Here is a 24,998-nt window from a genome sequence, read left to right as displayed (position 1 = left end):
AAGCTGCTGTTGAGAACAAGCGGCTTCAGTCCCCACCACTGCCATTTCTACCTGAAACAAATGAATCTAGTTAACCTCTGTGTGTGTGTGTGTGTGTGTGTGAATGATGATGTATATATGAGTAAACAAATATGTGTAGAGACACACACACATATAAAATATATATAAAGAACAAATACAGTCATTACAGACTACAGCTTTACTTCAAAATCAAACTCATGTAGTGCTACAACTTCAGCCCAGGACAGAAACCCATTTGGGCCTGTAACTTGACCRGGTCGGTCCCTAGAGTCCCCCCTACCAGCATTGACTTCAATGGCAGCTCGGAGATCCTTCCTTTCCTTTCGGAGCTGGGCCAGCCGATTCCGGAGCACTTCTTTCCTCTTGAGCAGCTCTTCYTCCTTGCTCTGCAGCCGCTTCGCATCGGCCTCCACACGGTTCTTGCCGTACTTGTACTGCTCGGCATCTGCAGGAATGACACTGCCGTTACTGGCCTGATCCTGCTTGCTTCCAGAGGAAATCACCTTCCGAACGGCCTGATCCTGCACGCTTCCAGAGGAAAACAGTTCYGGACAAGGGACACTTTTACTATCAGTAAAGCCCAAACCAGTTCCCCAAGTCTCAACATCACAGAGACCATTTCGTGTTTTGAGAAACCAGTTTAGCCTTTCTGTTCCACTCACCTTTTCTCACATTTTGTGATTCCCACTAAGTTATGAAATACAGTTACTAACAAGATGAGATTTATTTTTCTAGAAAAAAAAACATGGGGCAAAAATGAGAATTATCAGCTACCTTATAGTCCCCTGGTTTTCAAAATGGCCTTGCCTTTCTTTGTAGTTCAGAGAATGGAAACCAGGCCCTTTATCTCTGAACCCTTGATTTTTAATTGGAAGGGGTTAGAGGAAAAAAATTTGCCCTTTTTGCCTAGTTTCCATTCTTACTTCAAGAGAAGGCTTCAGTACTTAGCACACATCTTTTCTTGCTTTTCTCGTAAGAGAACATGATATGCTCACTGTGGTGGTACTTAAGTCTTTTTTTCTTTTCATTTCCCACAGAAATGTTTTCATGGCTCACATTTCATATCTATGTTCCAATTTATATCACAGCCACTTCAATATGTGTCCCAGTCATGGAGTCAAAGAAAATAGGTCATCCAACAGATCACTTTGGTCACCTATCTGTCAAACCTTTTTAGCTGCTCTTTAGTAACGGATGCCTTTACCTCCCACAACTATCTATTTCAGTGCCAATCCACCTGCACAGTCAGAAAAATATATATAACCCAAATCTCTCTTTTTCCGATTAAGTACACGACTTCTTAAAAATATACCTTGGGCTCAAAAAACCACATTCTTTCCCTAGTAAAAGTCTTTGTCATGTTTTAAGAACATAATCTCTTTTCCATCTTATCTTTTTTTTAAACAAAACAAGCCTGTTAGGCTTGTTTTTAATTACCCAAAGTTATTTTTCTGGGACAATCAGACAAGTTTCTCCCCTAATCTTCCTTTCTTAGTATAAAGTTGCTTTAATGAGCCTTTATCTCAGAGCAGAAGCACTCAAATTTCCTACAGGCAATCCACCTGCCAAGGAGAATCCTCTTTATCTATTTGCCCCTCGCCAGCTGAAATCTCATCTCTTCCAGGAAGCTTTTCAGCAGTAGCAGTCTTCATTATTTTGTTATACTTTTTTCATTAAGGATAAGAATAATTCCACTTACGAGCAACATAAAAGCCTTCAAGTGTCTTTCCTAGCTTTTCACCCCTCTGTCCCAACAGTAATATAGAATTACTCTTTGTCCCAAAAGGAAGTTACTGAATTCTTTCCTGCTTTGCTCATGAGTATTTTTTCCAGCCATATTTCATATTTAATGACATCCTTTTACCCTCGGGAACGCCTAGAGTGATAAAGAGCTGCCARTTCGCAGGGATCGCAGCTCCCGAGCGCTAGTGATGCCTCTGGGCACAGGAGAGAGAAATGGCAGGGCCATTTCGGGTGTCCTCACGAGGGCTTTCGCAGGCAGCAGCAGAGCTGCCGGGGCTGCACTTACTGGATGCTGTGCGCTTCACGCACGACACCGACTCGGATTTCTTCGGCTGGCTRTTCAAAGTTCTCGCTTTTCCTGTGGTCCCATTAGCAGCTGCAGGAGGTTTCTTGCCTTTAACCTGTTGGGAAACAAAGTACAAACAGGATCCAGTTATTACTGTACTATTGGCATCACAGTCACCCTTTCATCAAGGGCAAAGCCTGACAGTAGGATGAAAAGCTGCCTGCTTAGAGGAGCCTTTTAATAGACTTAATTGATTCAGCTGGAGACAGGGCTTCCTYCGGGGGTCTCATCATTGACTCTGCTGCTGCTCTGCAGCGAGCTCCAAGAGCAGCAACCACCAGGAACTGTTTCCTACCTGCTATGTGACTTTTACATCACTGTGGTACATGGATTTTTGCTCAAAATAATACAGTTAGCACTTATTTTTTTWAAATATATTAGGCTAATATGCCAGTTTCCTTTTATACAATCTTTAGTTAATTATCATTACTATTATTTTCTTACTTAAAAAAGGACATCCTCTCCCAAAGGCTAGGGAAGTTTAGAAAATTGCCAGAAACAGCCCATTTCATATGCCATTAGACTGCACCCCTGCTACAAACTGAACCCAGGCTAGAGAAAAAGTATGCTTAATGTTTTGGGGTGGGGGAAAAGAAAATAGCAAACAGTTACTTAAACACAGTACATATACAGTTATATATTATAGAACATACTTTACATGAATGCATACATTATATAGGTAGCTACTGGAAATATAATACACAATTGGTCATTCCAGAAATGCTTTTTTTTTTTTCCTTTTGAAGTCATCACCATGCTTAAGGAGAAGCAGAAAAGTAGATATGCTTTAAAGTCATGTTTAAAAAGCCACATGTGTTCTTTTGCTCTTTTCTACACTACATAAATCACCACGAGTCCGTGGAAAAGGTCTTTACATACCCCAAGGAGACAGTGCTGCCCCATCAAGAGCAACACTGAGCAAAACTGCTCCATTTGCAGTGGCTCATGACCAAACTCCTAGCATGATAAGACTAACCGAAATAGCCCAAGGTCCTTAAAATAACAATGAATACACAGAACAGCCAAAAATAAGCAGCTTTGTTAAGTATTAAACAGTACAGTACCTGTGATACAGATCCCCTCCCCACAGTAGAGGTATTAGTGACAGACTGAGCAGAAGACAGATTGGAGGAGACAGGGTGTTTGTAATGGTTAGAGGAGAGTTTGTCAGCAGATAACCTAGTGGCTTTTCTCTCAGCTGATGGATAGCGCGCAAAGATTTTTGGAGACGGCAAGTTATCGTACAGGCCTGCGTTATCATAAAGCATTTCTTCTCCCATGTTCCTGCTACGAGAAGTAGGAAAGCCATCTTCTGGTTCCCACTGCAACACACACACTTGGCAGTTAGTAAACAGMACGCCATGCAGAACCCAAGTGACATTAACACAGTAGTAAAGCTTCTGTGAGCAAAGAAAGCCCTTTATGTTTATCAAGAACAGCCTTATTGCTCACCCTTGAGCTAGGCTACCAGGAAAAGTGCAGGGGGACACACTGTGGAAAGGAAGCCCCAGTATAACAAGTCCCATAACCTCTGTCCTTTTCTCTTATATGAGCAAGCTGGTGTTATCCTACCCCCTTAATACTTAATAGACTGTATTTTCAAGTGGTAACAACTCCAATACTGAATGAACACATGAAGAAATGTCACACTATTTCTCTAAACTGGCAGTGGGATTCTCATGGGCTATGCAGATGAACCTGCAGGTATCTTCTTATATCTGGTACAGTTTGCTAAAAGTAATATAGCCTAACAGCAAAAGCCAGGAGTGTTTTTTATCTTCTTTTTCTTTTCTTTCTTTTTTTTTTCTTTACGCTATATGTCTTTCCAGCTGCTGGTATGCTAGTATTACATTTTATTTGCTGGAAAATTATTATTCTGAGCTATCTATCTAAAATAGCTACAGGCTATTTCCTCTTTTTTTTTTTCTTCAGAAAAAATGGAAAGCTCAACAACAATACCCCCCTGATTCATTCAATTAATCTTTAAAAGAAAACATGAGTCTGGCTGCCAAATATCCTTCCTTAATCCATCCTGGCTGTGGCAGCATACTTTTCATATGAAGGCTTATAAGCACATCCAAGTACTGCAGATCCAGACTGCTCACCACACATGCTGTTGTGTGTTGTTCCCCAGAGGGGCTTTTCTGCCATCTTTCTGACATTATTATGACATGACTGAGAACAGTACTTGCAGTCTGCTTAAGATTTCAAATTTCTGTGAATTTCCCTGAGAGTTCATCCTTCGCGAGGGCCTTTAGGAAGCAGCCCAAATTGAGAGCTGACATGAGCCATAGCTCCCCTCTAAATCCTCTTAGGGACCACATACTACTATGAGTTAATATCAATTATGTGTTAAAGCTTATTATACATCTGTCTAACATCAGCTCTACAAATTGTGAAGATGGAAATGACCCATGCAGTCCTCCTTTGGGAAAAGTGCTACGTGCTGTCAAAAGCCATACAGCCGTGGGACAGAAGGTCTTTCTTTCAATAGGCAAGTGTGTCGGGTAACTGAGTCCTTAACTTTTCCAGGTCTGGGTGATCTAAAAAAATACCCCTCAAGTCAGTATTATACTCAAGGACTTGGCAACAAATCAGCAGCAGACAGCTGCTTTCTAAACACATGTTGGCTCATGTGCAGGTTAATGTACACAACATGTCCCCCGCCCCTAATACTCTGGAGGTGTGAGAGAAGTTTGTAATTCCCAATCAAAAAAATAAAGAGTTCATTTGGAAATTGCCCTGTGGTGCTTTTTAGATAATATAATTTTCAGATGGCCATGCATTCAACACATGCAAACCATTTGCCCCATGCAAATTAAATTCTTACCGATCCATTTATGCAGGGAACATCATCGTAATGAAGTGCCATTCCACTTGGACATGCGTAGCCATTGGCAGTGCTTCCCCGATATGGATTTGTAGATATGACTCGCCTGTTCATAAAACTGAATAAAGCAAAATAAAAAATAATAAAAACCAGCTCTTGAACCTAAGTCTACACAATGAATCAGTGGTTTGTTCCCTGTGACTGATTATGTAGCCYGGAAGCACAGATCTTCTCACTTTCTGCAGCAAAGCGCAGGAGAGTTTTCCTTCCTTCCTTCCTTCCTTTGCTACTCACATGTTGCTGCTAGCAGCACCATATGCTATCACAACATATGTTTCTGTATTGTATTCCAAGAGCGTGGATAAGACAGCGAGAAAGCYAGGCTGGCAACATCTGTAACTACTCAGTGGCATGTTTACAGGGAAACCTGCTGATCTAAGTTATAAGCCAGCCTGGCAATGGCCCATAAAAGCTTCCTTGTCTTCTGCACCGGGCAGAAGCAGGTGGCTCTCAGTGCATGAGTGTCCGGGGGGATGTGTGCTTGGGAATCCGGAGGCACTGTAATCAAATCCTGMAAAGACTGGAGGAAAGTGGGCCCTAAATTGAATTAAGTCCATTAAAATCTGCTGTATATTTTATGCTCCAAATTCTGCTGATGTTTTTTCACTTTCATAATGGAACCTGTTGCTGGGTAGAGTATGAACAATGATGCAAACCTGATGCCCAGGTTGTGTTCCTGCAATTGCTTCATATGCAYATTCTTGTCAGGCAGAGTGCATCCAAGCCATACAAAAACTTTGGAAGGGATGTGTATTGTTCTTTATTTATTTATTAGAATCAGGATTCTAGCCCTTTTTATTAGAATTCTGCAGAATTCTGCRAAGTGTCACCAACTAGAAGAGGTAGTTTGTGTTGGGAGGGAAGCAGAAAGCAGCTGCAGAGCCAGGCCAATAGTAATAATGACCCTAAAGGTGAGTTTTCATTTCAAGCAGCCTCTGAATCAGACGGAGGTACACAGCGAGATTCCCTCTAATTCCTATAGATGCAGGTATACATGAAAGGGAAAACAAAGACTTCCACCCCAGACAATGGAACTATTCAGGCTCTGTGCTGACATTCATAAAATACGATAAAGCCCTCCTAGAGCAGAGTGGGCTGTTTGTAGTGCTGGCCAGAAGTCAAGAATTCTGTGGTTTCGACATGAGCTTTCTTTTGGCATTGGAATAATATTGAGGCCATTGAATTTCTTGTGTAGAGGGAGCCAGGCCTCATCCATCTACTGCTCACCTGAGCCGTGGGCGACACGGGCTCACAAGAGGGATGAACCTGCCCAGGTCACTGTGAGCCTTTCTTGGCTGCCACATCCCAGATGGATGCACGGGATTAAGGAGCTGGAATAATCATTAGACTGAAGATTTTCTTACCATCGTAAAACAGACAGACAAACAAACCACAGAAAGTCTTGGATAGATAGAAATGTTTTTAACTTTGTCGTATCTCATACTTTATAATACACTAATAAAGGGCTACTCCTCCTAGTGAAGAACACTAACATGTTTCTGACTAGTGTGAAGGCCTATATTTGCAGATGTCATTATGTGTTTTTTGTTTAAATAGCTTTATCAAGTGTGATGCATAACAAATGTCTGAAAGTCGAGATCCATTAATGACATATAAGGCACCTGCTGTAACTATTCCSGCCTTCCAAAGAAGCAAACATTTAGTATGTATCTGCAAACACTGACCTTTATTTCACTAGGCCTCATTAGCCCTGTTTACAGATTCATCCATGTAAATCAGCTATATTCTAAACTTGCAAAAATAGAGGAAAAAACTCAAGTGTTACAAAACATTTTTTCTCCCATCTTTCCTTACACAGCTAATGATTTATGTAAGGAAAACTAACAAGCTTATTAATGGAGAGCCAATCATTTGGCAAAGCATTAATCACAGTAAAAGCACTATCAATAAACCCTGTATGATTTTATGATAATCAAATCTTTAATGATAACTGCAGTCAAGTTAAAATATGGCTATTAATTCTATAAAGGACTGCCAATAATATTTTATTAACACTTCAGTATCACTGTCATTTCTCCTWATTTTCTTGGAGTAGCTGAAAAATCACAAGGCAGCTACTTTAGTTGCTTATTGACAAGCTCTTGCAATCTTTTCAAAGACACCCAATGAATTTGAACAACCTCCTAATGGGGGAATTCTGCTATTCTGCAAGTTAAGTTTGACCTTCTTCCCTAATATGTTTTTTCACTTGGCTCCAATTAGTATCACTTTTGTTCAGAAAAGGAAAGCCAAGCAGTATTTGGGAAAAAGGTTTCCATTCTATTYCTTTCTTAAATGTGGTTTGTATTAGATGCTGACTGAGGCAAAAATACATGTCAACCCAGGATGTACTTCGTGATTCCTGTTAACTTCCAAACAAACAGTAATAGGAGTCTATATGTGAAATGCATTTTGATTCTCTCAGAATTATTTGGCTTTCACAAAACCGGGATCATGGCAACTCTGAGTCACTTTTTGATATCTATCATTCAGTGCAGGTCCTGAATGGAGCCRCACACTTTCCCACACTAAAGCTCTCTGAATAAAGTGAAGGGAAGAGCATTTGGAAAACTCCAAAGCTTTTTTGCCTTTTCAGGGCTTTGAGTCTGTTTACATTTACAATGGGTAGGTAGGATATGATTCTCTAACGTGTTACTAAGTCAGACAAATTATTGAGTTGTGTGAAGAGCCTCACTGCCAGGCTCATTATGGATATCTCATCAGGGAATGGGCTTCTAACCCTCTGATACCACCTGGTGCCACAGGAGGTCCCAGATGGCCTCAGGATCCACGGGCTAAATGATCTAATGCAGTCATGGAAGAACGAAGGCCCCCTCCCACCAAATGCTGATTTAATGCCTAAATTGATTTGAACGCTGAAATCACTGTGTAGAAGCTAAGTATGCTTTGCTTTTCTTGCCACATGACATAGCATCTGAGACAAGGGATTCACTGTCCAGATTTACGTTTCAGACWGCCTTTGTATGCTGTGCCTATACTCCCACCCAGATTCTACCCCTTAAATTAAAATTCAAAAATAAATAGGATTGGTGTGAACTTGATAATTTTTTTTTAATTAATCAAAAAAAGATTTTCAGATGAAGAACCCTGAGAATGTGACTATCCAAGTCTTAAATTTGCATCACATTTTCAGCAGTTCTGTTCAGACATAAATATAAATACAGCCGTGAGGTAAATTAATGTATTCTAGGTAGCTAGACATATATTTAAATGTCAGCATATTTGTCTTTTTCCAGGGACAGTGCTAAGGCTTCAGGCAAAACAGAAGAATAAAACATATTGCTCCGAATATGTAGCCTTATAGAAAAAAAAAAAAAAAGAGTAAAGCTTGGAATAAAGTTGGCCATCATCTGCATTTTTACCGCACTTCACAGGATGCCAAGAAGATAATCTTAAACACATCTGAGATGCTGAGACACTTGAGGCGTTGGCTGTGTGGCAAAGGGGGGATTTTGCTAAGCCGTCTTGGCACGCGAGTTTTAGCACAAGGATGTGAATTCCCAGAGCCCGGCTGGGTTAACGCGCCTACCAGAAGGTCTGTTTTGCAGCCTGGATGACACTCGCCGTCATCTCCACGTCAATGTAGTCGTAGTGCAGGGCGCCAGGGTCTGTGGAAGACCCAGTTTCAGCCAGYAAAATCCCAATCCATCTGCCCATGTCTTCAGACGATGAAGCCTGTAAGAAGAGGGAAAGAGCGTGGGTTAAGTAAGCCCTCAATCTAGCACTGAACTTCAACGTCATCTCAAAGCTGTGCATTATACTTGGGAAAATGCTACCATATTGCACAAGAAGCTCTGGCTTCTTTCTGCTGAGYTCCTGATAAGAAACAGGCTTTTCATTAAATTTGCTTTGCTACAAGGAGAGCACTTTGAGTAAGCTATATGTGCAGCTATGTGTGGTTACAAACTGGGTAGTCTTGAGGAAAAAAAGGAAAAATAACTACACAGGCTATTGAGTCATGTCACACTTAGCAAATGTTAACACTGTGTTGAAATGAAAAAAAAAAAACAAAATAATGAAATGCAGGAAGAAATACTAGTTATTTAAAAAAAAAAACAAGATATTTGTCTATTTGATCTTCTATGTTTCAATTTTCTTTTTTTTTTTTTTTTTAATATTTCACCACCTTTCATAGTGCTTTGAATTGCCAGCTAGCATTTCAGATTCTCACATGTAACAGGCCCCGTTCAAAGGACAAGAGACTGATGTGACCTGCGCTCGGAAACCCAGTGTGTTCAAAGTGTCTGTCCTGCCACTGAAAATGAAAGGCTGTCTCCTTCTGTAGCTTCATGATGTTTGAATTTGAGTGTCCTCTCACTTCAGCTTACCAAATAAAATGAATAAAGGGGGAAAAAAGGGAAAAAAGGATGACATTTTACAGACCAAGTTTAACAAGGTCTGAAAACGGWTTTTTTCCCCAATATTTTCGTTTCACTTTTGACTTTTTAGTTACATCTCACTCTTGAATTTGCTGCTGAGAAGTGCAGTAATGAGATATGGATAGAGCCAGTAGCTGCAGCTTTCCAGATCAGACTGTTTTCATACACCAGCTTGCCTATCCCCAGCAGCTGCCATCAGCTCTTTGATCTTGGATCCCAGCAAAGTTTTTGAGTATTTCCCCAGCTTAGATTATTAGCTGCCTGGGCTGCATTGGGCCTCTGCTCTGTCCTCTGCTCTGCTCCCATTCCTCCAGCCTTGGAGTTACTGTGCAACTATTGCAGGTGATGTTATGACCTGGGCAGCAGTAAGAGTGTATTTATGTATTTATGGACACCTCTTTACCCGTGGAGCATGAGAACAGATCAGCAGTTGCCTGACATACCACATTTTTYACCTTAACAGGGACACTGAATGGGAATCTTAAAAGTGACTCGCATAGAGAGGAGACATAAATGAGAATGAAGAGCCCAAAGAGTTTTCATCAAGTGATCCATTAATTAACTTCAGTTAAGGTATTTAGCTAAAGTAGATATATTATCCCTGGTATGTAGGTACACATGAGAGCGTACCTACAGAAGGAGCCCAGATATTTTGGCAGCAGGTCAGAATAGAGAGGGATGGTGGAAACATCTCACCAGAGAAGCTTTCTGAGCTGTGATGACTTGACCCTAAAACTCAGCTCTTTCTTTGCCTGCAAGTCTTAATTTCTTTTCTTTCCAGTATTTATTACCCCCAACTGCAATAATACAGTCCAAAAWTTTTTTGAAAGGTCAGGTTGTATGAAACTGCTCCTCTAAGTTTGCTAGCAGGTGTCCAGAGGAGGCCCCAYGTTAACAGCCACTGCACCTCAAGCACGGCGACCTCCTGCCCGTTTCGAAGCAGCCGGAAGGTCATGGGATGCTTGGAGTCCAGCCCTGGAATGATCTCGCAGCCACGGAGAGGGATGGAAACTATGTGGGTCTTCAGATCTGTCCTGTCCTTGTGGAAAATGAGTTTATTGTCTTTCACTCTGCACCAGCGCTCACGCCAGCGGTTATTTGAGAGCACGTTGAGATACCCTGCAATAAAATGAAACAGGAGATATTTGAGTTTGAGTAACTGTGACTGACCAAAATTTTCTGGGGGGAATCACAGCTGTTAGTATACAATTGGGTGATGAGCTAGTTTCTGTTAACATTCAAAACTGGTTTCTTAAAGACATAATAAAGTTCACCCACGCAATGCCAATCCATCCTGCTCTGCTGGGAGGAACAGAATAGCACTATCTGTTTCCCATATTGATTACCTCATTCTAATTTCATTTATAAAGAAGAATGCATTTTTCATTTGCAACTTTCAAGAGCACTTTTAAAGCAGAAATTAAGAGATTGAAGCCAGTGAAAATAAAACAAATACTGTTTTGTAGAGCATAATATGTATGAAATTCAGCTAAACTTCAGAACAAAAGCTTTGAATTTATTTTTCTTGGTAATTCAGTATCCTATAACAAATCAAAGTTTCATGAACAGATTATCCTTTAAAAAGATCCTACTCATGTTCACAAATACAGCATTTAGGCAAACACTGTCAGTAAATGGGCAGTATTTTTCCTCCTCTGCCCTGAAGCAATTATCATCCCAGATTCTAACTTTAAAATCAAGACAATGCATAATTTTGCTGTCTCATTTAGTTTGGAAAAAAAAATGTTTAATTTTTGTTCCCCTTTGCAAGTGGTACGTGTATTCAGTATGTTGATATGACATAATATCTTGTATAGGCCAAAATTTATATAAAATATTTATCTTCATTCTCATGTCTGATTTTACTTAAGCACTTAATCATGTTGGACAGCTATCTCTTTGCTTTTCATTAAAACTATGACTTGTCACTTAATTTTTTCTGGCTTTCCCTTCCAACATTATGGTTCCAATATCAAAGCTTGATCCAACAGGATATGGTAGATCAGAATTGTGCACATCCTAGAAGGTGCCATAAAAAAAAGGARGAGGATGTGCATAATCCTGTGATTTTGGCTCCTTGCAGTGATCAAATTCTCCAGCCTTCCTCCCTCTTCCTGTAACAAAAACTGCAGAGCTGTGCAATATAACATAACCCCGAGAAACAGACAGGCTTCATGTGCAAGCCAGCTGGCTTGTTCTGGAGGGATAGTTCCGTTTTCTTTCAGGTGATATTTTCTTTCCCTTCTTCTCCCATTGCACCTCTTACAGAAGAGCTCTTCCAGGCCCTCATATTTTATTCAAATTAAACAGAATCCAATGCTTTCCCTCAGAATATTCCCACTTAGACTTTCAGTAGCTGACATGTCAACATGCCTCGTGTGTCTTCCTACTTGGGGCATTTACAGCTCAGCTTAGCTGTCTGARGAGAAGTTCTGCTGTAGTGAGGAGACCCAGCACACAGGTGACTTTCCATCTCCATCCTTCCTGTGAGTCCCCTGCAGGCCCTGCTGTGCTCCTCCCTTTGCTCTTGGGAGGCAGAACATTTAAGTGAGAAAGCCCTTAACTATGCAGCGACCTCCAGGGCATTGCACTGAGCCAGTTTTCTGATCTTGAGAAACTCCTTCTGCGGAGACTTCCTGCCATGACCAAAGCCTACACACTTATATATTTTTCTATAAAATCTGCAAGTGGTGTTGAGTAGTGCCAAACGCAGACCACAGTAATGGCTATACTTATGCCCAGATCATAGATAATGACAGAAWACTATGAATATGGTTGTACAGCTGAGGTTAACATCTCACATAATACAGAATAATCAACAGAGCATGAGACCCAGGAAGTTGGAGCTTTTATGGAAGCCAGATGCTTCAGAAGATGTATCTGGCTGGAGACAGCTTTTCCCAGCTGTTCTTCTGGTTGATATATCACATCTGCACTTAGCTGATGTACAGACATGTAAACGCACACTTATTTAATCAAAGCTTGCTTATGTGAATGATTCCCAAACTGCGGCTTGAGAGCCACCTGGGATCTGTGAAATTCTCGTTGGTGTTCCATGGATCTGCTCTTCTCAAATGGGCATCTATTGTGCCATATGCAACCATGTTCTGCCAGCTGCTGCCAAATCACAACTTTCTGGATTTCCCATCAACTAAAAGGGCAAAAATAATCTGTGACTTTATTTAGGATCCTGGACAGTTGCTTCATAGCTTGATTTCTTCGCAACTCTTTTGCGCAGTGGATGGGTTGGCAGAAGGGTGGGTTTATGTTCATATACAAAAGTGWTGGTTACTACCAGAGCACCAGAGGGCATTTCGGGAACTGTAAATACTCTGCTTTATTTGAAAACACCAGAGCTGCGACCACAGCTGCTACATAGGACACAAATCCCAAATAGTTAGCAAATAATAACAGCTAAAAGATGCAAAACAGGAGTAAGAAGGTTACCCTATTTTTGGTATGCCTTTAAATACACCATCTTAGTGTTACCAAGCACTACAGTTTTCTTCTTAAGGAATGTTTAACACTAGTGGTTGAAACAGTCTCCAGGAATATGGTTTTATGCAAGATACATCAGTTTAGCAACCCAGAACCAATGGGATCATTCTGGCTGAGGCTGCTGCACTGCTATCATGATTGCCATCACAAATAACCTTAGCAAGATCCATCATAAAAGCACCTCTGTCAACAGGAAATCTTTCTTATTTTCAGCCTAAATTTATTAATTCTATATCCATTTGTTTGAAAATTATCTTTATGCTTAAGTAGCTCTGGTTTCTCTCTATTTTCGGTCCACATTTCTCCTCCGCTTCTCTTCAGACAATAACGACAGTCTTTATTGGCTTGTGCTATCATTTTAGTAAATAATTTAAATTCTCTAAGTTGTTTCTCAACTGATAGGCTTTTATTACACCTTTTTCAATGCAAGTGCATCTTGCTAATGTTAGAGCAAGAATCAAAGCAGTTAAATATATATATGAATTTCTAGGCTACATTTTATAAAGTTTGAGTTGCAAAGCGCATTTAAGACTCAAAGAGAAATCTCTTACCACATGTAGGAACATCTTCTTCAGCTGATGAGGTCTGTTCATCTGTTGATGGCTTTTTCTTTCCCAAACCGATGATCTTTGTTATTTTTTTCCCTGTTACTTTGGTCACTGTGCCCTTGGCCTCTGACTTTGAACTTTTTTTCCTTTTCACTATCAAGAACACAAAAGTGTGGGTTTGAATAAAGTGATTAATAGGGAGAATCTTAATAGAAGTAGAAGTTCAAACAATCTTTCTCCTCAGAATATTTAGTGGTTGTGGACTTAAGTGAGGGGAAAAAACGATAAAATGTTTACATGAAAAATGATTACATGAATTGATGAATTGGGATGAAGAATGCTCTGAAAACAGAAACAGTCTGGAAGTCACCATGGTGTAATTTATCACATTTAGTTTAACTGTTAGCTAACTTGGAAAAATCCTTGGAAGTTTTGCCTGCAGYCAAACTGCCACATGCAGTTTGGAGAAGGGAAAGGCTTTCAGGTGGGGATTGCAGCTTATCTGCAAATACGCACACAGCGATTGGGTAAACACCGAGTTTAGGAAGTGCCTTTGTTAGATTTATAATGGCCAAAATAAAATTCACGGTTGAACAGGAAGCATATGTAAAACTTTATACATATATGCCCACACAAAGACACAGATATTACATGATTATGTATATTTCAGTGTTATGCATGTTATACATGCGTGTATACATATATAGAGAACTATATAATATGCATGATTCTTTCATTTCCTTTTAGCAGTGATTCATTCAGCATTSATTTTTTTGCTTAAAAACTACACAAATACTATGTATGTTGCCAGTATTCTGTTAGCTGCTCTACAAAACTGTCAGTTGCCCGAGCTGTCCTGAAAAAGGCTGCAATTTTGAACATGAAAAAATGCCAAGATATTCTATGTCTTTACAGTCATATTTTTATTACCTGCATAACACCGAATCGTTTCTGTCAATGCAAAATGTAAGGTGTCATACTTGACTCCTTAATGTGACTCTATTTAACTTTAAAACTAAACTGAACCCTAATATAAATATTTTGAGGTATTACTACCTATTTCTTTAAAATATAATCACCAAGCCTATTTTATTTCCTATCTTTCTCTCTCTGCAAATATTATTTCACCAAGCACTCTGCCTCTGGGATGTACCTTGTTCTTTGCCATTGCACACCGCAGCAATGCCATTTTCCACAGCACCTTCCCCATCCGAGCTCGGCCTCTCAGATGACAACTTCTGCAAGGACAAAAACAACGGGTGATATTTCATGTGGTCACTCGAGCCAAAAGCAGTGTCATAGATGCATTTAAAATTATAATTGCTATGAAATAAAATACATTCCCAATTATCATCCATTTGGAAGACAAACAGAAGACAATCCTTATTTCAGTTTAAAGGAGTTTTTTACAGTACGATACAGGCTTTAGAAAAGCAGAGTTAAAGCCTAACCACAAAACAGATCTATATTTGGTAGTATAATCAAAACATTTTAAGTCAGATAATTGTAATTCAATATATATTATTACGTATTRTGTATTTGTAATGCATTTCTAGATTCTGCAAGACTGCTGTTTCTTTATCTGTCAAGGAATGATAAACAATTACATGGATCAGATAAGCCAAACTTAAAAAACTGTTTCTTTAAAAATACTTCAGCTATGCACATACAATTACAACACATCAGAAAACAGTGCATTCCTACATGGTGCTGGAATCACTAGCTGCAGAGCAGATATTTGTGAAAGAAATTTTTAGTACCTATTATTCTGTAATGGTTGGATAAGAAATATGGGATGATGTGGTATAAAGTTTATGCTGGCACGGTTGTGGTAACCACATTACTCATAAGTGGTGAAGCCATGAAGAAGATATGCAGATTATCCTCCCCAAACCAATGAGAAGTTTTGTTATACATCACTTTTTTATGGCATGCATTTCAGAAAGTAACTATTTTATGACATTTTTAGTTATTTGGCTAATAATGTGCAGATGTGCAGAAACAAACAGCTTTTGGCTTGTGAAACCAGAATATGAGAGTTATCATGGAACATATTTTGCTCTTAGTTTCCTGGATGTAACATAATTTAATACTACTGTCAGCAGTGTCCTTAAATTAAAAGGGTAGAATTTGCCCACAGGAGTTTTGAGATAAAACCACTGGGACTTTTAAACTAGACCTTCAATAAGGTCTGCTCACATGGGTGCCTTTGCAGAGCAAGGGCTTAAATAGGTGCCAGAAACGCACTGCTCATTCCCTTCAAAGATACTGTCCTTTCTCATCCTTGTTGTATCATCATGCTGAGTCAAGGGAGCTAGGAGAACCATAACCAAATAGCCAAGTTCCTGTGTGTTACAGTGTGCCTGCTTGGAAGGGTCTGCCAAAACAGCGACCTCAGCTTGCCCAGGGAACTCTTTAAGAAATGAATTTTCAACAAAAAAAAGGGAAGACTTTTCCTTAAAACATCCTCACAGTGTCCAGGCATTCTTCCACGAGTGTCACGTCTCTGTGTCTTCTTCATACTTGACAGAGCATCATCTCCACTCAACACCTCATGCATCATATGCTCTTAATGTATACGAATTAAAAATAAGCTGTTAACGGGCATAAGCCAGTCAGCTGTTTTTTCTTAACCAAAGCAATATAAGACAGCAGAAACTTCAAATCTCTAGGATCTGTGCGAAAGTTATACAAATGAAAAGGTCACAGAAGCTAAACAGTGCTACAAGTCAGCAGATACTCACTGAGAATAATCCTTAGAAAATGGTGTAAAAAGATAAAAGTTGTTGCATCAAGTCCAGAAACTAAACTTAATTTCAATTTTGTGATCTGAACAGCCCCAAACCATGTGGTGTTCAGGGGTGCCCAATAATAAACAATCATAAGGAACTTTGCATTAATCATTCTTGGTAACGTCACCTTTTCCAGCTCTGTCTTGTGCACTGGAGAACTAGACAACGGTCCATCTGAGTCCACAGCTCCGGCACAGTTGCTGCACACATCTTTTATAACCTTAAAAGACAAATCAAAACATTAATTAGTCAACAAATGCAAATCAGAGAGATTACATAGGAATGTGAAGGAGAACTGAGAATCATACAAATATTTACTAGCCTGAAAGTTAAAAAAAAAAAAAAAAAAGAAAAAGTGGTGTGAACATCTCTGTCCACAGGCAACGTTCCGGGCAGGCTGCCACTACCAGAGCCTCTCCGCTGGCCTCCCGCAGACCTTTCATGTACAACCTGGAGCAGATGGGATGTCCAGAGGTGGAAGGTTTCAATTTCCAGGCAAACTAAGCTCCAGGCAGCTCCTGAGCAAAGAAACCAACAGAACTGCTAATTTCTAGGGGGCTTTGCAACATGAACTCAGCTCACGCCACCAAATTGATTTCATTACAATGACAAAAAGTGGGATTGGATCCAAGGTCCTGCAAGCCAAAGGACAAGAGTTTTGCATAATACACTACCCAGCTGCTCTCTCCTTTTTTTTTTTTTTTTTTTTTTTGCTGTTGAATAACTAATCAAGTACTGAGCAACTTACAGCTCATACTAGGCAGTAATATTTTGTGGTATTTCTTATTACACTTGCACACTGGCCCAAAGGTGTAGGTCAAAGTAATCTTGGAAAAATTTACTGTTAAAAAGGGTTCAAAACCAAAAACYGCATAAAACAGAAGACCCCGTGACAGGCAAGGACATTCACTTTTGCTGATTCTCAAGGGACACCATTAAGTTGGTTTCTTTAATGAGGTTACCACCTTTCAATTATGAGCCCCAAATTGCCCATGCTGATGAGAACAGGGCTTGACCTCTCACTGCAGCCTCATGCTGAGCAGCGTTTGGTTTTGTGCCACCACTGAGAGACCTCTTAGAGATGTAGGAATGGCAGGGCCAGACTGTCTTTGGGCATCTTTTASGCATCTTCTGCCAGAAGCCTTGCAACACATCTATATGATCATGTTAACAAATGCAGATTTTCCCTTACACTATTTATCTCAGCTCTGGTTGGCAGAGAAGGATCTGACCTGCAAAACTCTGAATTTCAAGGAAAAAGGCAATCTTCCAGCTGTCAAAATCCTAATTGTTTTAATTAGTGAGGCAAAGCAAAGCACCAAACAACATCATCATCTTCTTTTTAAACTGGACCAATTTGATGCGGAAACCGCTACAGACCTAAATATGGCACCAAATGTGATTTTACAGTTCCTTTCAAGCTCTAAAGTTCCCTTTAAGAATAAAACTAAACAAATCAAATGTTTATGAGCTTACAAAGACTCTGTTGCTGCAATTCATGAGCACATCATAAATTCAATGCACTACATCCCATATGGCAAGACAAAGCAGCAGCCCCATTTGACAGAAGAAGAATGTGGGAACAAAACCAAGATTTAATTGTTCGCCCCACGTCCCATAAGGAATCAATGAACCCACCTTTTTAGCCCAGAGCTAATATCTTAAAACACCTCAGTCTTGTTTCTTGACTGTCTAAACTGCCCTGTATCTTGTCTCAGAAACACAAACACATTATTATTGAATTCATAGCACTTGGCATGCTTTTAAGAGAAAATTGAGCTATATCYGTCACAGCATTTTATTGCAGAGAAGTAGATAGTTGCATCTCAGACTAAAGCCTAGCCCTAAAATGCATGCGAAGTCATTTATGGGGATTGCTTTCCCTCCCGTTGCTGTCCTCCAGCTTGGTGGAAGTTCACTGCTGTTTTCTTCCTAAAGAAATGTGACCGTAGAGCTTCTGGGAACGTTCATTTCTGTCTCCTGCATGACCCTGATACAACGGCTCATGTTTTCTGCATCTGCTCACACCACACAGTTAGTTAATTTTGGCAGAGGCAGATAGTAATGGGAGTTACAGGCAGAACAGAGGGAAATGATTTGGCAGCAATAATGGAGTAGTATGTGCAAAGTCATGCACTCAAGTAAATACGGATCTTATCATACCTCACATATTTAAGGAAAAGCTTTCCTGAAGAGTTTAATTGGGATGTAATTAAATTTTGATTTGAAAAATGACAGAGTATCAAGTGGAAGCTCATGGCCAGATCTCAAGTAAATGCATATTCAAGAGTTCAACACTTCATTTGGGTTTGAGGGATTCACTGGCAGACTTGTGCATCACCTTCCACATGCACTGTAATTGTGTTTGATACACAGCATAAAACTCAGRTTTTCGGAGCTCTGCAGGATGAAATGGCTTTAATATGTAATGGTTGCCTGGATGTACTCTCTATAATTACGTTTGCAGACAGCTGCCATTATAAATGTGGTTTTCACATGCTTATAGCTTTAGCTCAAAACTTTAAGGATAAAACATTCCACCGCTGCTGCCAACTTGCATAATTTAAATCACAAGACTCATAGTTCTTGTCATTTTTCCTGTGTTCCATCTCCTGAAGTCATATGAATTAACAAAAAAAAATTATTTTCATAAGAAGAAAAGCTGTGAGTAAGAGTGGGGAAAGGAGGTGAGTAAACTTTTATCCATTAGAATGAAATGTATCAAAACACGAATAAATACACCTCAACAGTTCTACAGCTAGAAAGCAAATAAAAGTGTGCTAYATTTCAATGTGTTACAATTGACTAAGATAGCATAAGCAGGAAGGCTCTACTGAGTATATTAGTATGTTACTGGTGTGTTTCCAAATCTCAAGAAAAATGACCAATTTCATTATTAGTTTATATTTTCACTAATGKAAGAAGAAGAAAATAATTCTTTTTTTTCTCATGATAAATACTTTTATGTGTAATATACACAGGGCGATCTGTCAGGAAAATCCAACTGAGACTGTGGACAGAATATATATTAACCTATTTAAAATATATGGGCAAACATAATCAGAAAAGTGAAGATTTTTTATTTCTTTGGAAAAATTCAAAGCTACACACATTTAAAATAAAAATTGTGTTATTCTATCAGAATAATTTTAAATACAATTACCAGTACAATACTACAACTATTAGATTTCAGAACTGCCTCTTTTGAATGCAAACTTGGAAAATGTTTGTGCAGTCTGAATTATACTATTTTTCCATATTTATATTATAGAAAGACCTTAAATCCCCAGATGGATGAGGATATACAAATGTGTATTGCATTGACTTCAGTGACACGAGGAATAGAGGGGAAATATTTGCAGTTAWAAGGCTGGAAAGATTCTCTGCCCTAGGCAGTTGACAAGGATGGGTGAAGTCAGTGGAATTTTTGCCATGTGGTGTGTCTGGAATCTTTCTCTCTTTAAAAATATCTTGCTATAGAGTCACCAACTTTTACTATAAAACCTTCATACCTGCACTCATCTACAAACTTCTCCAGTTATTGCATTCTATTTTAAATGACACAGCATGACTGGAGGCGAAATACTTGCCCTACCTTTATTTCTTTTACATATGAAGTCTTAAGGATCAAATCATAAGAATTTCCTAGTTACTTTCAGAGGCTCCTGAAGGTAAAAAGTGGCTCTGCAGTAAAATCTGAAGACGACCTCTTGCTATGCCCAACCTGCCACAAAGGAATCCAGCAAATCCTGAGCAGAAGACCTCAAATACAGCCTATTCCTTGTTAGGTCTCRTACCTAACAAGGAATAAGAGTGCCTGAAACTCTTCTTGCATTTGAGAAATGTGTAAATCTCTCTCCTGCTGGATACCATGGGATGAGTTCAGGTTAGAGCCTTGCGCACTGTAGGGACATGACTATAGTGTCCTCTCTTCTGCCCAGTGATTGATTTCACAAAACTCGTAGGAATTTAATGCCTTTGAGACTGCTGCTGTCTTCCAAACCAAGCAAGGAAAGGATTAAGCTCAAAAATTAATGAGTTCTACAGTGGTTTGGGAGAACACTGATGGTGTGACTGCACAGTTGCTTCATTTCTCTGGGAATCAGAGCTAAAAATCTAACCAACAAACTGATACATCCCATCTACCAATATGTTTCACATACTGGGAAGTGGGAAGAACTGAAGACCTTGCCACTCGTCTTTGAAAAAAGGGAATACAGCAAAGCTGAAATCTGCTTATAGACAATAAAACAGAAGGAAAAGGACTAGTGTCAGAGTGAACCCAGTATTTTTCACTCCTGTAACACTCCTTGGCAAGTGCCCRAGAAGCAGTGACTTCCTGGGACTTTTCATCATTCCTACATGAYCATGGTCTTATCCTGTCTCTTTTCTGGACCCCATGTACTACATGTATTTAACTAGGCCACTTAGAGCCTTCTCCTTTACAGAGCATCAAAGCTCTGCTAGCACTTTACAGAAAAGCAGAAGACGTCCCAAGGAGTTCACAGCCAAGCAACCCACAAGAACTAGAGGCAAAGCAGACGTTGYACACATAACCTACACTGTGGGTCCTAAAAAGTAACTCCCTGCATCCTGTGCACTGGAAAACGTCATTCTCAAGAATTCCCTCGCCTGAAAAGTTTCATCTTCCTCCTTATTGCTGTTTATCTGAGCAAAGTGGGGTGAGCTTCTGGCAGCCAGCAGCCTCCTGCTCAGATATCCCCTTAAAAAGACCTATATTTAGTCCTGTATATCTTCTTGAAAATTCTTCTCTGACATACTCAACCAATAGAGCCCCTGCACCCTCTCTCCTGCGTTATTTCCAATAAGTGTTTTGCCTTATTTGGCCACATCCAGCCCAAGCTGGAGGCACCGCTGCTCCAACGGGAGAGATGCTCCTTGCAGGAGACCAGCGCCTGAGGCTGCAAACCCCAACCGGGCACAACTTAAGGACCCTTCTAACCTGCAAGTAACAGGGACAAAGCAGCTCAAGCCACGAGCTCAGAAAGAAGGGAACCTGCACGGGGAAGCAAAAACTAGCTAAAGGTTAAAGCTGGGGACCAAGTGTCAGCCCTGCTCAGTTCTGTGCTGAGATTTGTGAACTTGTGATTTTAGCCACAAGCTTAAAGGAAAATTCATGCCTGAGAAACAGCTCCTGGGAGGGTCGATTTGCTTTGCAAAGCCTTTACTGCTCGTGATGATGTGTGGTACAGAAGGGACCCAGCCCATCTGTCCTAGGATACAGTGTGTTACTGAACAAATACTGCATGGAAATCAGTTATAGAGAGTACACATCCCCAAATSCATTTTTTCCAGTAAGTTTTAAAGAATGATCATTCAGCACTTGACTTTACTCTGCTATAAAATGGAGATAATAACCTCTTTAGGGAACATTATTTAATATTCTAAGTGTCTTAAGATCTTTAGCTGGAAATTCCCATAGGAAGTAAAACTAGCCACATAATGTTTACAATTACAAAGTCATTTTTCTGTTAATTTAAACTGGTGAGCTAATAGCTCTGGCAGGAGTTTCTTCCTTGATAAAATGTGGTCCACATGAAGAGTGGAGTCCAGAAGCTCCTCAACTCCACTCACTAAGCTAAGGGCAGGAAAAAAATGAAGCTTCAGAGGCTTTTACTAAAGGCAACATGTGCTTATCAGAGATGGAAAGTGGGCAGGACCACTGTGTTACCAGTCTTATAAGGAATATCACCACGGCTGCATAATAAAGAGGAAAATAAAGAAAAGTTAATAAAGGGAAGACAGCATTAAGAAGAAAARAAAAAGAAAATGAATTATTCCAAAACAATGGATGTCCTTATTGCACGTAACATGGCAAAACATCAGAAACGCCTGAATGCAGAAGGCAGTGCCAGGACGAGGGGACGGCCTTGGGGATGGACACTATGATCATTTCATTCCTCTGCTGGTCTTCTACAAGCAGCTACTTTAAAACTTCATTTCCCTGGTATCCATTGGTTTTTCATTTAAAGTTTTTTTGTGGCCTAGCTTGAAGGTGCCGCACACAGAACACATTCATCTGCATGAACGAAGCCAGTAAACAAGTATCTTCTTGTAATGTCATCTTCTTAGCAGGCCTTTATATTTAATGCAGTTTTCCCAAGGATGCTGATAAATAAGTAGCTAGTTTCAGTGCTGGATGTGCTGAGGCAAACAGGCAGGCTTTAAAGCCTTACTTGACCACAGAGGCACAAAAGTGCACACAGATGCACATATATTCAAGAAGGCATGGAAAGACCTCATGTTTGGGTCACAGTGTTTAACTGCATGCATTTTTTTTCATGTACATTTTTGCGGGTATATTTCAGGACTCTAGCCTGGAAATTTCCACCACTTTATGTTGCACACTGTATTACTGCTATGATCTCAGCTGCAGCCTGGAATTTGCACTGGTTACGCCTGATGCTCTGCAATCTTGACAGAGTTTTGGTGACATCAGCTATCTTCTTTTTCATCAAGCATTTGTTAGCTGGTAAACCTGAAACTCCCTTGTGGTTTGCAGTCTAGACTTCAATTTACACTAGGTTTATCAGCTGTTTTTACCAAAAAAAAAAAAAAAAAAAAAAAAAGTCTAAAATACTCTGCATTTCTTTCAGCTCTTTTTGTTTTAATATCTCTTGTCTTCCAATTGATACTTCAGAATTGTCTGCAAAGTAAGCATCTGTTATATCGACTACATGTTACTGTTTTTCAGAAATTATTTAGCTCTCCTGGGAAAATCTCCTGAGTGGCTCTGACTTCCACAGGCATTTTGACGCATTCAGGCTTGGGCAGGAAGCCTTGACCTGACGATTACACACACGTTTCTCCAAGAGAACCTGTTGTGCCGGCCTGAGAGCCTGGCTCTGATAGAACCTTTCTTTGATAGGTTATGATTGTTATGATTCAAAATAACAGCTGCAGAGACCTTCCTCAATTGCCAGAGACTCTAAATCTACCCATTTTATTAACTGCAGAAAGCACACGTCGCTGACAGAGTTTGGGTGGCAGCAAACCTCCGACTGACAGGCAGGAAAGGCTCCAACCACAACTCCCAAGATAACACGGTGTGGTCACWTCCTACACAAATCCACACATGATTGCCAGGGCTCACTCAAAGTGAGGGCTGAATGAGCAAAAAGATAATTATTTTTACAATAAAAACGCCTTGAATTGTGATGTCTATTTAAAAATGCAAAACCTCAGCCTTTTGCTGAAAAGCTGTGCTTTCTGAAAGCCTCGGAGCATTTTGCAAGAACTGCATAAACTATTTTAGGTTTGTTGGCGGGAAGGCAATTTGTACGGTACAGAATGGGAGTGCTCAGMAGCACGGAGGGGCTGGATGTTGGGTGCACAGTGGCATTGCCACCTACCTGAAAGCTTCACTAATAGCCTTGCACTGGAGGAAGGGACTAAGTGAAACACTGTCGGCCTGTGCCCAAAAATCTCGCAGACAGCTCGCTGGCCAGCTGCTCATCCTCAGCACAAGGAGTTTTGCTAACGTGCAAGATACAAAAATCTTTTTTATTTTGGAAGTGGTAGCAGGAATGCCTCTGCGATACGGAATACAAATGTAGCAGTGCTCTGTCTGTCTGTGTGGGGAATGCTTTCTGTCTAAATAAGAAAAGAAAAATTTTGTAATGAAAGAAAGTCTGGTCAGTGCCAATGTATTCAGCATTAGCAAATCCAAGTTTAGAACAAGGCAGGAAATAAAGGGGCAGTTACTATGATCTAACTGCAGTGGAATTCCCCTGGAAAAGAATATGACCTGTGAATGTCATTTCAYTGCAATCAGTGTTTTTGAAACACTAGGTGAGTTAACAGAACACTTGGACGGTGTTAGATAAAACAAGGTAATGATGTTAGAAAAAGCCCACAAAATTCATGAATGTCTTCATTTTCTATTTAAAAGACAACACTGCATTTTCTAAGATACAAACTACCAGTCAAAAACAACACACGCCCAGCAAAACTCCCAAAGATACATTCAAATATTACAAAATAGGAAATTACAGATTAATTTTCCATTGTCTGAATTAGTCTTTAGTAGATCTCATACCTCTTAAACTGCACTTTACTTCTCTGTCTTCTACAGAAAAACTATCTGTCATCAGGAAATTCCTACGTGTTTAATTCAATTGTGTTTAGAAAAACACAATTTATTCTTAGCAAAATAAGCACCATATAAGGTTAGAACAGAGCACAGCAAAGCAAATGTCTGATGAGTCTTATGCATTTAGGCTTTTACATGCATTTAAAGGGCTGGATTTAAGGCTTTAACACAAGCCACTGAAACTGCAGTGGTAGTTTCCCACACTACTTCACTGACCTCCACATCTGAGACTGGCAAAGTCCAACATAAATACTTGTAATCTGGTTAGGATCTCAAACTGTAGCACTTGTGTTGGGATTTTCCACATTTTTAGACACTGAACAGAAAGGAGTAGAAGATGACAAAATCCCATTTCTCAGAAGTCTACGTTCCCAAATAAACCCTAATAGATAATACGTTGCTAAACTAGGTTTAGCAGACTTTGTTTAGCAACCAGAAGCTGGGGGTTTTTTCTCCATTCAGTCATTTGAGAAAGTATCTATCTCCTCACCCTTTAAAAACGGTGACTGTGGTGGTGCAATGCCCAATTTCTTCATAGAAGCCTTGGTTGCTACCGATATACCCCCATCCAAGAGCAACCTGAGCCTGCAGCTCACTGAGCACATGCCCTAACCAGCAAAGTCACCTGCAAAATTAGATGGAGACAT

The 24,998-nt window shown here is 39.9% G+C and overlaps 1 protein-coding gene across 2 annotated transcripts in view; it reads right to left on the bottom strand.

Annotated features, from left to right (window-relative positions):
• AFAP1 (actin filament associated protein 1) overlaps window positions 1-24,998 on the bottom strand; it is an 89,053-nt gene that overhangs the window by 5,410 nt on the left and 58,645 nt on the right. The window contains exons 7-15 of one of the 2 annotated variants that reach the window (XM_026034174.1): window positions 16,366-16,458; window positions 14,600-14,684; window positions 13,450-13,599; window positions 10,308-10,519; window positions 8,551-8,696; window positions 4,941-5,058; window positions 3,175-3,432; window positions 2,051-2,165; window positions 302-466 (exon numbers count right to left, since the gene is read on the bottom strand). In XM_026034174.1, coding sequence (XP_025889959.1) covers window positions 302-466; window positions 2,051-2,165; window positions 3,175-3,432; window positions 4,941-5,058; window positions 8,551-8,696; window positions 10,308-10,519; window positions 13,450-13,599; window positions 14,600-14,684; window positions 16,366-16,458 — 1,342 coding nt within the window. The remainder of the gene's footprint in view (window positions 1-301; window positions 467-2,050; window positions 2,166-3,174; window positions 3,433-4,940; window positions 5,059-8,550; window positions 8,697-10,307; window positions 10,520-13,449; window positions 13,600-14,599; window positions 14,685-16,365; window positions 16,459-24,998) is intronic. The other variant, XM_026034175.1, reaches the window with a different exon arrangement.

Source organism: Nothoprocta perdicaria, unplaced genomic scaffold, assembly GCF_003342845.1.
Source record: "Nothoprocta perdicaria isolate Ctin4 unplaced genomic scaffold, notPer1 scaffold_14, whole genome shotgun sequence".
Taxonomy (NCBI): domain Eukaryota; kingdom Metazoa; phylum Chordata; class Aves; order Tinamiformes; family Tinamidae; genus Nothoprocta; species Nothoprocta perdicaria.
Note: the sequence above shows the minus strand (reverse complement) of the source record. Positions and strands in the feature narration are given on the sequence as shown.